We start from the raw sequence: 13707 nt of genomic DNA on the forward strand, positions 1-13707 counted from the left end.
TTGCATACCTCCACGTCCAAAGAATAGCTCACCTAATTAATATGGTCCCTTAGGACTTACCAAGAGTATCTGGCAGGTACCAGCTGTTGTTGATACAGAGTATGAGCTCAACATACCTTCACTCTCAGCAGGTACCATATTCTTTAAATGAGACATGCAAATGGAAGGATTGGTAAGCATCAGTCTGGAATGCCCAGTTCAAACAGGATCTTTTTTTGGTTGTGAAGGTTTATCTGTATGAACTCACAGTTTAAGATTTCTGTTTTGAAATGTCTTGTTATATTTTTCCTCTGACATCCTGCTTCCAGAAGTAGAATTGCTTCCCTCTCTGTGTGATAGAGCAGGCTGCCTGACAACACAGAGGACTGGATTTCTACTTGAACAATATTTTCCACAATCCAAGATAATGAGGGATGGAGGCATATTACAAGCCTCCACAGCCCTAATGAATGAACAAAGTCCAAAATGGTCACTTCAGCATCCATGTCTCCGGATCTGGAAGGCAGAGGAATTGCTGGCTGTCAGGATGTCTGAATTTATCTCACAGTACATCCTGTATTTTAACTAGTACATGAAATTTCTCGTAGTTGAAGAACTGCTGTCAGTTTGGAGTCCTACACTTAGGTCTTTATACAGTGCTGGTAATGTTTAACAGAAGCTTTGTTATTGATAGCACTTAAGGAGACAGGAAATAAAGAATCACTACTCTTCAGCAGGAAATCTTACTAGCACTCAAAAAGCTCCATCGAAATCCTTTTGCCTTTATTCATGATCATAAAAGGTCAACAACTAAAGTGACTTTTTTTCCATCCATCCCAAACAGAGATATAGTCATTAAGGCTTCATTATTGAGTTTGGGAATCCAGCTTAAGCATCACCAAACAGAAGGCAGATATAGAGACACATTAGTATTTAAATATTCTGGAGTGTGGGCAGAGTACGAAATTGGCAGAGTTTCTCATCTTTTATAAAAGGACTAATAAAACAGAAACTCAACCACTACATTTTATAAGACAATAATTTGAACACATTTACTGTATCAGGAAACAATGTTTCTGTGAAGCTGGTGTTACCAGCATCTGAAGCCTCAGCTCTTCATCTTCCACATCTGCTAAGCACTCTGACAGCTGGCTTGCATGAAGTCGCGAATAAATTATTCACAATTCACTTGCTCTTTGAAGAATGATTACATCAGCCAATAGATTTACTTAGGACAAAGAAGAACAGAAACCAGACTCTGCTCAGAAGAACTTGGGCTCCCTATCAATGCTAACCTTCCTCTTCTGCCTTAAGCAAAAGTACTCAGGTGCCTGATGCTGTCACCTTGCTGAGCTAATGCTACTCCTCAGAGCTAAGGTAACTAAGAAACTTCAGTTGCTTCAGAGCAAAGGAACTGTCCACCCTCCCAACCCATCTCTTCAGCAGCGTATTTCTCAGCGATACAAATGTTCATCTTTTCTTTACGTAGATGACACTTCTAACTGATATCAGAATGATTCTGGTTGGAAATCATGTCTGAGGGAGACCTTTTTGGGCATTATCTGAATGTCATGCTTGTAAGTCTGGATAGCTCATCAGAGAAGGGAAAGTTGCAACTTTCCATCAGCTATATCAGAATGGTCTCTGAGCCCTTTGTCACTTCCTAGCAAGGTGTACACATGTGTTTTCTTCTAACTGTACCTTGTTCATGTTCCTTGTGAGTTTATTGCGAGCTTTCTCATCTGTCATTATCAATATTGTATTTGTGGGTTTTTGTCCAAAATATTATTGAGCTGTCATTTTTTTAGAGCTATCCACAGTAGCTCTAAGGTCTCTTTCCAGAATAGATCTAAAAGACTGATTTGATTTTTGAATGGGTATTTCCCCATGCACCTTATCATTGAATCTCATCTCACATATTATTGTTTACTCAGTCAATAGCATGAAATACTTCTATATTTCACTGTCAATTTTTTGGTTTTAATACTTCCTTTCAACAGTCTTTTTCATCTCCCTGTTCATCCATTTCCCCAGGTGATTAAGTATATTGGGCAGCACACATTCTGGCACAGATTCTTGGGGACTTCCCTGTGACAAGTCTTCATTGTGACAACCTGACCGTTTGTTGCTGCCTTTTATTACTTACTAATTAACCTGCTATTAATCTGTGAGTCAATGACCTCTTTTATTCCATGGCACGTAGTTCCTTTAAGAGCATGTATCATGCAAGGGAGCTCATGCAGTTTTTGAATGAAAGTATTACAGCATATGAAATGTATCCCCCCCTTTAAAGTCTTTTTAATTAGCATAGTATACATTTACTCTGAATCTATAATATAGTATCTTTAAACAATCTTCTTTCTATCTGAAGACATGTTATCCTTTTGGTTGCTAGTTCTAATTCATCTTTAAAACTTCATTTTAACATAATTCCCTCTTTGAAACTAAGCACTACCACAGAGATTTTTTGCAGCCTTTTAAATTCCTTTAAGGATATTAAACTCTCATACATTGTGGTTACTGATGGTCACCAATACAGAGTAGTTACTCAGTTGACACATTTTGAATCCCAGCCTGCACACTGCTCAGGGCCAAGTCAAATGATGCTTTGTCCCTTTGGGATTCTTTGACTATCTGTTGCAAGAACAGTCTGTTAAATACAGCCTTGGTCACAACCTGGTGGTGTAACTGAAATTCCCATTTTTATGGAGTTTTCTGCCTTTGCAGTGTCTCAAATATTATAAATGAAGTTTAGTCATTCCAGGTACTGTCATCATTTTGTATGACTTTAGTCCAGTATTTTTCCTGTGTAGGCATGAAATTTCTTGTGATACAATTAACTCCTAGCTTTCTGTAACATGTATCACTACTTCTTCAACCACGGTACTCCTTTGTCATTGCAACATTAAGTTGTACCCAGGGATGATGATAAGAAAAGGAAAATCCTTAAAAGTGTGCCATATCAAAGTTGCTGTAATTATTAGTGTATGTTAGATAAATAAGAAGTGATCCTCAATTTAGCACTAGATAAGTAGTTAAATTTTGTTTCTGTTTTTTTCTGAGGCAAACCTCCAAGTCTTTTGAGACTTAATGTTCTAATGTTATAACATTAATGCTGCTTGATTCCTAAGCAGTGTGTTGTAAATAGCCTAAAGTGAATTATTTGTTGTTTGTTTTGAAAACACCAATATGAGAGCGATAACAACATGCCTCTATGGCTGGATATACTGGAAATATGCAACCTGTAATCTTCTCCCTTTTTCAGACACAAATGATGCAGGGGCCAGTGTACCCTCTACATATGGTTATAGAAATGGAGAGCTAGTTATGGCTGTAAAGAAAATGTCAGTAACATAATTCATCATCCATTATAAATCCAAAGTAAAAAAGCCGAACAAAGTATTGCTTGGTATGGATGATTTGTGTGCAAGTTCTTTGCAGATAATGCCTGAAGTTGGATGTGGATGAATAATGTAGATGAGAATTTCATGCTTTGACCAGTGATATTTAGATTTCCCTATCCAGAACATTTATTTGCATGAATGAAACAACTGAAAAAACCAAGGTTGGGATTTTTCATAAGTTCTCAATGTTGGAAAAGCTCAGCTCAATACCAGAGTCAATGATGAAACCTCACTTATTTTCAGTAATGGTGCACTAACTGTTACCATGTTGAAAAACAAACCCTAGAATCCTTTTTCTTGTGGGAAAATTGTGAAATACACTTGTACATAAGTGCCAAAGGCAGACTTAGTGTTTATAGGGTCACCATTTGTTTAAAGGAAACTGTTCTTATTTGCATGACAGCTGAACTTTGTCCAAGTATCTCATTAAATATGGCTGCGCTCAGTTAAGTGGCCAGGTTACTGAGAGGTGGTATTATTCATTTATGACACTAGCTGTGTGAAAGCTTTATACAAAAGAATGTTTAAAACAAATGAACACAAGTGGTGGAGATAATTTATTAAAAATGACTTCAATGATAAAAAGAATCCTGTGATTAATCTGAATCATTATATTTAAACAGAATTTGTGTTTGTCCTCTTTATTGCATAACTTAAAACCGGTTAGACTGAGTATATGGAGATCTTAATTTTAAATTGCCTTAAACCATTCCTGTTACCTACTCGTCTAAAAACCTTCAAGGCTGGAAACTGGACAGCCTCTGCAGGGCTGTCTGCTCTGCTAATTATGTATCCTTCCTGTCAGGTGGGTTTCCCTGTCTGATGTGCCTGTGACGTTACAGCTGTTCAGGTCCATGCGAACAGCCACACTGAATTAGGTTCATGATCCCAGTTATCTTCTGCCCCATTGCAACAGTGTCTGACTTCAGATGCTTCAGAAGATAATGAGGTAGAAGATGTGGAGATCTGAGATGATTCACCTGTTCTGGATTATCTGATATGTAAATAAAGGCACCATAGACCCTAATGCATGAAATGTAATCTCTCTTCCAAAATCCGTTAGCATTGCAAATTGAATATTCTTGCTAGCTTTATACACTTTCGGCTGTGCATTTTTTTTCAACGTTCTGTGGCAGTGAGTGTCATAGTTTGTTTATGCATTGTAGGAAAAGTTATTTCCTTTTATCAGGCTTAAATTTGTTGTCTTTCAGTTTCACTGACTGTCCCATCTTGTGTGTTAGGCAATATGGAGAACAAAAGCTCTCAACATGTCTCCTCTGGAGTATTCTTTTTTTTTTTTTTTGTTATATCCCTTCTTGCTGATGGTCTTTTAGAGATGAACAATCCATTTCTTTTCAGTTCTTCTCAAATGACATTTTCCTTATCCTTCCCATAAGCCTTAGTAATTTTGCAATACTTTTTTTTTTTTTTGAGATGGTGCCACTGTTGTTGCGCACAGTATTTGAAGGAAACCCACAATGCTGCTTGTTTATACAATGGAATTCTATTAATTTCCCTGCTGTTTTTCATCCCAATTCATATTCACGTTAACAACTAGTTTACTTTTTTTGAATGGCAGCCACGCTTGGAAATGAAATGATAATTGAGTTATTTTGCTTTAAACTGAATGTGCTTGAGGTTTAGTTTCCCTTATTGAACCCAAAGCTGAGTGTTTTATTAAATTTTTATGCTGATGGTGAAAGATACATGCATGACCATATTGCTTATTTTGTCTTATACTGATCTGTTGAACAGTTAAATATCACAACACTACTTTTTAATGAACTCCAGTTAAGAGCTTGGGCCAGACAATTGTGAAATTGTATTTAGAGTTGAACTCAGTGTATAGATATTTACAATCGCCATAGAACTAGTCTTCACTCTTCTAGTGTTTTCCACGTTTTATCACATATTGCTGTTTACTTCATGCCTTTTCAAAGCTTTTTTTCCCAGATAACTGTTCTCCATGTGGACAGCTGAAAAAGCTAAATAAAGGCTATTCAAGTAGAAGGCAGTGTGTGCTCCTAGTTTGCTGTTGCAAAATAATTGTGTGTACCTTGGTGAAGCAGGCCTTTAAAGATACTCTTGAATTGTTTGAGGTATGATTGTTATGAAGTCATTTACCTTTATCCACTGGAGACATTAATATTTTTTCTTTATTTTCTATGCTAGACACAAGGGCTGTGGTTGTCACTGCAACCTGAATAACTAAAATACTCTAGTTTGCACACCCTAATAAATGATGCAACTTAAAGCATGGTGTGCTTGCTTAAATGAGTTTACAGGTCAGACGTCACCTTTCACATTAACTTCTCAGCAAGTGAACTCAAATGAGCACATTTAAGAGCCAGCAAACATTTTCAAAACAAGATTCTGCAGCTTTTCTTGTTTCACTGAACATGTCTCATGAATGGTTGCCACAAACTAATGCTCTTTAGGGAGCTGAGAATTATTTTTGTTCTTGTTTCCTGTGATTTCTTCATTCTAATTACTTTTATAGCATTCACTTAGAAAGATGTACAAGAAAACTCAAAATAACATGTTTTAAAAGTTGATGTGACTTTAAAAATATTTTTTGTGAACTTGTAAGTTATTTCTCCCTGTTCTGCTGAAGTGCAAATTAATTTTCAGCTGAAGGCTGTAATGGCCAAGAATCATTTATATTGACTGCCACAAGAACATTTTTGTTAATTGAATGTGGTCTAAGAGCATTACATGGCATGTTTTTGCAGACATTGATGAATGTGGAACTGGAAGGCATAGCTGTGCCAATGACACTGTTTGCTTTAACTTGGATGGTGGGTATGACTGTCGATGTCCCCATGGCAAGAACTGCACAGGAGACTGTATCCATGAAAACAAAATCAAGCACAACGGTCAGATTTGGGTGCTGGAGAATGACAGATGCTCTGTCTGCTCGTGCCAGGTCAGTAGAAGTAGCTGCTTCTGCAAGATTGTGGTAGGGATGAAGAGAAAAGCATCGTGATTCAAGTGAAATTCCCATTTTAACTGCCTTCTCAGGTGTGCGTGCGGTGCTACAGAAAAATGGAATTACATATTATATAGGGTTTTTGGGGAGAGTTTCTCTCTCCAAATTGTGTGAGCAGAACTTCTGTGGTATCTTTATTATATGATACTGGGAGAAGGATGATAGTACTGTTTTGCTAGCAGAGATACCACCTGTGTTTTCTGGGTGGGAGTAACAGCATTTTCATGCTAAGAAACTGTCTGTCTAGACATATATTGGGGTTGGTGACTGACACCAGTGTCTCTAGCAGATGGCTATAAATAGAAGTGTGTTCTGTATCTGCAGAGTAATTCATCTTAACTTTCTCAAATGTTTAATGTGGGAAGCTGGATCCCAAGCTAAATACTGATGGAGATTGAAGGCCCAATACACTACTGACAAAGTCCTGAGCACTTCAGCAGCTCAAGTTTAATGGGCTTGAATTTAATTTCAGATTACCTATCATCTTCCTAATGTGAATAATTACAGAAGAGAGGGATTGATCTGGAAGTTTAAAGCAAGACTTGACTAGCATCCATATGAGAATGACATAAACTTAGTGCAATCCATTAAAATTTGACCCTTGGGAAAGACACCCTTGGGTTTCATCAGCTTAGGTGAGAGCTGTCTGAAGGTTGGTTGTATGAAGGACGTATATAAGACAGCAAGGGAACTTTTTGGTAGTTACTCAGTGTTTATGGTTTCTGCCTCTGTTTGAATTGTATTTTGAAGAAGATGTTGTATAGTGGAAAAGCTTGTGAGCTGCTAGTGGCTTAGAATCATGCCAAAAAAATAAATTTTGGTACAAGTACTGCTGGAGTTGGTCACATTTCTGCCATTGCTCTATGCCTGTCTTTCAATAACAGAGTGGATATGTGATGTGCCGGCGAATGGTCTGTGACTGTGAAAATCCCACCGTTGACCTGTTTTGCTGTCCTGAATGTGACCCAAGGCTCAGCAGTCAATGTTTGCATCAGAGCGGCGAGCTTTCCTACAGCAGTGGTGACTCCTGGATACAGAACTGTCAGCAGTGTCGCTGTTTGGTAAGGCTCCTGATTACAGCAGCAGAGACAGGAGGGGAAAAGGATATGAGATATTCTGATCTGTGAATAGTTAATTTTCATGCATTAGCATCCATTTAATTTCCTCTGGAGTGTGTGTATAATTGAAATCTGGTTTTCATGGGTATTTGTCAGTATTGTCAAGTTCCAGTCAAAAATGCATTTTGACACAATAGACATAATAGAAATTATTTAATCATGAATATAGTTTTAGCAAAGAGTGGAGGCCATTTGGATATGGCACCTACACAGCAACACTCATGTGTTCACTCATTCAAAGACCGATGAAGCTGTATAAGGAAATTCTAAATATGTATTTGTTATCCCAGTTGATAATTTCAAAGATGCTGATAGACTAAAATTTGTTTATTCATTCAGGCATTCCAAGTAACAGAAAATATAATAAGACTTGATGCATTGTTCAAAATAGTGAAATGAGATCGGAAAAAAAAAATCTGTTAAAGCTTATGACCTTCTTCCTAGGCATGTCTTTCAGAGTCTGAGAAAAAACTATTCTGCATAATGCCACTCAGGAAGTTTCTGTGACAGAAAAAATCCCAAGATAAAAACAATTAACTTTTATCACAGGTTATCTCCAAATGTAAAGTCTAGTCCATCTAGCAGCTTTCCCTTGTCAGAGTATCATGAATAACAGCCAGAAACCAATTTCTGTAGACACTGTGCTTTCAGTGTTACCACTGCTAAAATCCAGTGAAATAGATTCCCAGGTATTTCATTAAATGTCTTAAAACCAAACCAAAACAACCTGTAGTTTGGGATCTCAATAGATGTCAGTTTTTCAAGATGCTACTTTGTAACTAAAGCCTGCTTTCTTTCAGTTGTCAGGGATTTTTCTGGGTGACAGCATACTTTCTACTCCTTGTACTGTCCATCACTACAAAAAATAAATTGAAATATCAGGATCAGTGACTGGTTTTAAGATTGTTTTCATTATTATCTCATGTGATTCAAAAAGACAAAAATTGACCCAGATGAGAATTTTGTAAAAGATTAACTTCACAATACTTTCTGCAACAAGAGGAGTAAATTTTCAGCTGTGGAAAATCCTTGGGAATTTTTTTTCAGCTTTTGCTTTGGAGATGTTGAAATCATTCTCAAAGCCTTAGATAGAGTTTTTGTGAATAAACTTCTTTTCTAGGGCCAAATGCTATTCTCTTTGCCTTCCTTAAATCCAGACTACTCAGTCTGTACTCAAATGAGCTGAAGAAGTTGAAGGTCAGAGATGGACTTGCTCCATAAGAAATATGTATTAATGACTTCCGTGAAGTCTTTTCTTTGACTGATAGATCTGAAACTTTGGCCCTTGTCCAGAGTTGAAGGGAAGCTGACCCCAGCTTCTAGTAACTGACACAAATAATTAGACATCTTTAGATTTGTGTACAGGCATACAGTAACTTCCCCTAAGAATGTTCTAGGCCAACACAAGTCTCTCTTTTAACCTTTTCATACCCTGACTGTACTGAACCTATCATGCAGAAAGTGTGATTGAGTTTGGAAGTTCAGGTATTCTGATTGTAACATCTAAATGGAGGGTGAATGGGTGGAGGTCCTCTCACTGAAAATGTGCTGGTGTTCCCTGCTGCACTGGGCTGCTGGTGGCTTGATACCTTTAGTCCACCTAGTGCATTTGTAACTGTGGCAAAGATAAACTTTAGCCCATCCAGAGCTAATCTGGAAACTTTGTATGGTGAACCAACAGTACAAATAGAAGTAAGAACTAGGTGAAACCAGAGGTTATGAAGCATTTTGCAGTACATCCCTGTTATGGCTTGTGTCACTTGCAGAAGTAGGACCTCACACGGATATGTCCATCGTCTGTATTGCATGACATTTATGGAGAATTTTCAGCTGCAGCTTGATGCAGAGTGTGTTGAAATAAGTTAAATCTAATACACTTCCTGAATAGCAAGCAGAAAAAGCATGCAACTTGCTGTGTCTCCCACAGGCAGTGAATATCAGTGTTCTCTCCCCTGACATCTGAATAGGACCAGATGGATAAAACTAGCCAGCTAAGAAACATACTGCTGAGTCAGAAGAATGGGTAATGGAAGAAAATAAGAGCTAATAATCTTCTCTTGTTCTTGTCATATTTGTAAACAGCAAGGCGAAGTTGACTGCTGGCCCTTGCCATGCCCAGAGGTGGATTGTGAATTCAGCATCCTTCCCGAGAATGAGTGCTGCCCACGCTGTGTCACTGACCCTTGCCAAGCAGACACTGTTCGCAATGACATCACTAAAACCTGTCTGGATGAAACCAATGTTGTTCGCTTCACTGGATCTTCTTGGATTAAGCACGGCACAGAGTGCACCCTCTGCCAGTGCAAGGTAAAGAGCATAAAAATTAAGCTGAGATGCTTCTTTCCCAGCTTGTTCTGTGGCATATAAATATTAATGCACTGAGTCCGGTCAGTGGATAGTTGGTGTCTACACTTGTTCTAAAGCTGCGAAGGTAACAGTAAAAGTGTCCAGCTTAGTTAACTTTATTCTTGCATGTGCTAGAAGGATGGTTTAATGTGCTAGCAGGGCAGAATCAGGACAACAGCCCTTGCTGCAGTGTGCTGTGAGCATGGTAGCAGGCTTCGCTTTTCCACCAGGATAGCTCAATTGAAGTTTGATCACGGTTTTTTCTATATAGCTCCATGCTATCTTGGAAACATATGCAGTATTGAATAGGTATGTACAACTAGACATCACTCAAGAAATTTGTTCTGTGTGATACTATGGTTTTATCAGAACTGATTGAATTGCTTTTTGAGAATAATAATTGTTTTGAAAACTAAAGGACTAGTTACATGGTTACATAGCTTTCTTGCTTTAAATTTAATAGTAGAATCAATACAGTGTTTAGGACAATTAATATTTTTTGTAGTTAAAGGAATTAATTGTCTGAGGATAAAATCTAATGGCTATGGGCTTATGTGAATTCTGGCATCTCTTTTTAAAGATGCAGAAGAAAAGGAGGTTAAAATAAGTTTTTCCATTCAAAATAAGCCTGTATGGGGAATTGTATTTTCTATCATCCAGTACTGAAATGACAAAGAGTGTTTCTGCAGTAGCCAGGGAGAGAGCAGGATTCATCCAGAGATCTTTAATTATTACTGAAATTCACAGTTGATTTTGATCTTTATCCTATGTCCTTCTCAAGGAAGATACTTCCCGAACTCTAGTACATGGTACAATTAGCTACTTTGAAAAGGTGCTTATAAAAAATAGTCTAACTTCAACACCTCCTTCTGGGAGACATGGGGAGTAGCAGATCATGTAGCAGAAGCTGTCAAGAACCACCTTCTTCCTCCACTTTGCCTGACGCAATACTGTGTGCAACAGCAGTTGCTGCTATCGAGGCATAGTTCTTTTACAAGGGAAGTGATATGTGCCGTGTAAGCGTAGGCACTTGTCTTGATGTCAGAATAGGTTGGTGATTAGAAGAAAATGGTGTGACCTGACAGAGTGGATAATGGTTAGAAAGTCAGCTGCTGCCCAAAGGATGTTGAAACAGGCTTACATGCAGAAACCTGTACTTCTGGGGTCCATAGCTGGTGGCATACAGCAATTCCAATGCTAGAAGTTACTTTCTGCTTGGGCAAGTTGCTGAGGTTTGTGTGCCTCACCTTGCCAGTCTGTAAAACAAATAGTTATGTGTGATTCTTCTCTAAAGCACTTTTGAGATTCAGTGGTGGGAAATGTCTTCTTATTGTTGTACTGCTAACCAATGGCAATGAAGAAGCTATGCATCAGTTCTCCTGATGGCCACCAGTGTGCTGCTCCCATCTGCCCTTTTCTCTTAAGCAAAGTTTGAACCTTAAGTGTCAACTAATTTGTATTCAGTATAAACACATACACAGACTAATAAAATCCATTGCTGCATTGTGAACTTATGTAAGATTAAAACAGATACTCTGCCAAACCCCATAGATTTAATATGGCTCAGGTGTGAATCTGTGTAACAGTGAAGAGGTGCCACTTTGTCCCTCAGCAAGCCAAATCTTACTCAATTCTCTTTATAGAGCTGTTATCTGTTTGAAATACACTATCTGTTCATATTGACAGCATTCTAATATTGTAGTTCTTCATGCAAGCAGTCTGCTCCCTCCCAATCAGGTTAATGCTGTGCCCAATTTGTATAGTTCTCCGCCTCATTTGTCCTGTGTCACCCCACTCTTTTCTTGCAGAACATCACATGGAAGGTCAAAGCTCCAGTCTAAGCAAGCTATAGTAAAATAGGTTTACACAAATCCTTTAAGAATTCAGAAACCTAGGCATCAGCTAAAGCTGACTTAGCCACAAAACCATTTCACATCACAAGTGAAGAAGGTGGACAGTAGGATTATCTAACCCCCTGTAACAGGAGGAGTGAAAGAAAATGTTTGAATGATTCAGACCTTGGTCTTTAATCAGTCCTGACAGTTTAGCCAACTGAATGTATTTGGAGTAATTTATAAATAATACACATCTTTTATTTGCACTGTAAGAATCAGACTTAAGAAGTAGTAGAGATGCAGAAAACAATTTCTACAGTACTTTAATGATGTCCATAGGCAATCTGTTCCCTTAATTGATGATATTCTCAGAAGAATGTCTGGACTATCAGGAAGAACTTTATGGATTAATGTTTGCTGGTGTGTTTGCCAGGATGTATTAACTTGAAGCATTCAGGGCTAAATAAAACCCAGAGTCCCTTCTGCCTGATATGAATAAAACTCCCAAGTGTCCTGTCTTGTTCAACAGCTTTGTGTACTTGAGCAGATGCCTGATACCTTTATATCAGGGGCTTTTCTTCCACTGATCCCAACTTCTTTGAGTTTGACTGTTGTAGCTTTGGGATACAGACTACAGCAAACCAAGCAATTAGTGGAATTGTAATAGCCTGTTCCCTTTGACAAGGGAAGGAGATGATGACAATGTCATGAATCTGATCAAAATCTGTACATGTCTTGTATTTTACAAATCTGTACGTTCAGATCTGATGGGTGTTTGAAAATGGCTGAGCTTGTTAAATTTACTTGGTTTGTACAAAATGCTAATTGTTTCAATTCTCCTTTCTGTTTTTCCTTCCTTTAGAATGGCCACGTCTGTTGCTCAGTGGACCCACAGTGCCTTCAGGAACTGTGACACCAACAGCCATCTCCCACAAGCAGTTTCTGGTTAAAGAATTTTCCTTCACAAAAAAGACCTTTAGACCAAAAATTGTTCAAATTTAAAACTAAAATTAGATTGGTTTTGTCCATCTGAAGTGCAGGTGTAGGATGAACTCAGTTATCTGAATCAGAGTGAAATTTATGGGACACAAGACAAGCTCAGATGTGTAAACCTTCGTATGAGGTTAGGCCCAAATCTTCTGGCTCTTTGTCTGTCTGACATCATTATGCAGAATATTTAGGTTAGTGTAAAGTGACACATTGTAATGCTGTACATAATGATGTCAAGATCCAAAATCAGCTAGGACCTCTTACAGGGTCTTCCGAAGCTTTGAAAGTCCCAACACTTGACCAGATGCAGAGATTTTTACCTAATCATATTTGGAACTGCAAAAATGCGTTTGATTGCTCACTGCAGAATTTAGCAGATATTTGAGTAAAAGGATGAAGACTTCAGGAATAAAGAACCTAGCAGCTAAGATGTGATATGTACAGTATGTGCGCTGAAAAAAAAAAGATAGAAGTTATTGTAAAAAAAAAAAAAAAACCCAAAAAGAAAAACCGTGATGCACAGGCATGGCTTCTTAATGTTTTCTGATGGGAAAAGTCATCAATATTTCCTTGTTTTACTGCACTTACTATTATTTCTTGATTGAATTTGTTCAGTATAAGCTCGTTATTGTGCAAATTTAAATAAATATTTCTCTTACCTTAAGTTTCTGTTTATGCCATCTTTCCTTTTCAAGGGTGTCATTTTCATGTGTGTTGTTACTGTTTCTTCTTCACCAGCATGCCAGGCAGCTGGGCAATACAGGTGGAGTATTGTCTGTCTAGCTCCTCTACCATATGGGAGCTTCTGCCCATCACAGCCATATGCCTATCATGTCCTATCTTTGTTTTTCTTCCGGGAACACATAAATAACTTCATACATCTGAGTCATTACAGCTGATTGAACAGAGAATTTATGTGCCTAAAGATCAGACCCTATGTGCCAGCAGGATGCTGTCACTCAGAGTGGGTACGGACCATTTGTGTGTGACTTGCATTCATTCAGGTTGACAGGGGGTCTTCTCCAGATTCCTTCTCTCTCCAGTGC

The 13707-nt window shown here is 38.1% G+C and overlaps 1 protein-coding gene across 3 annotated transcripts in view; it reads left to right on the forward strand.

The window, feature by feature from the left end:
• The window catches only part of NELL2 (neural EGFL like 2), a 160834-nt gene extending 147509 nt beyond the window's left edge, over window positions 1-13325 (forward strand). For all 3 annotated transcript variants that reach the window (XM_074827403.1, XM_074827406.1, XM_074827405.1), the window contains 4 exons: window positions 6116-6309; window positions 7257-7433; window positions 9573-9797; window positions 12534-13325. In XM_074827403.1, coding sequence (XP_074683504.1) covers window positions 6116-6309; window positions 7257-7433; window positions 9573-9797; window positions 12534-12584 — 647 coding nt within the window. In that variant the 3' untranslated portion in view covers window positions 12585-13325. The remainder of the gene's footprint in view (window positions 1-6115; window positions 6310-7256; window positions 7434-9572; window positions 9798-12533) is intronic.
• The last annotated feature ends 382 nt before the right edge of the window (window positions 13326-13707 follow it).

The sequence above is a fragment of the Strix aluco genome, chromosome 5 (genome assembly GCF_031877795.1).
Source record: "Strix aluco isolate bStrAlu1 chromosome 5, bStrAlu1.hap1, whole genome shotgun sequence".
NCBI classification, from domain to species: domain Eukaryota; kingdom Metazoa; phylum Chordata; class Aves; order Strigiformes; family Strigidae; genus Strix; species Strix aluco.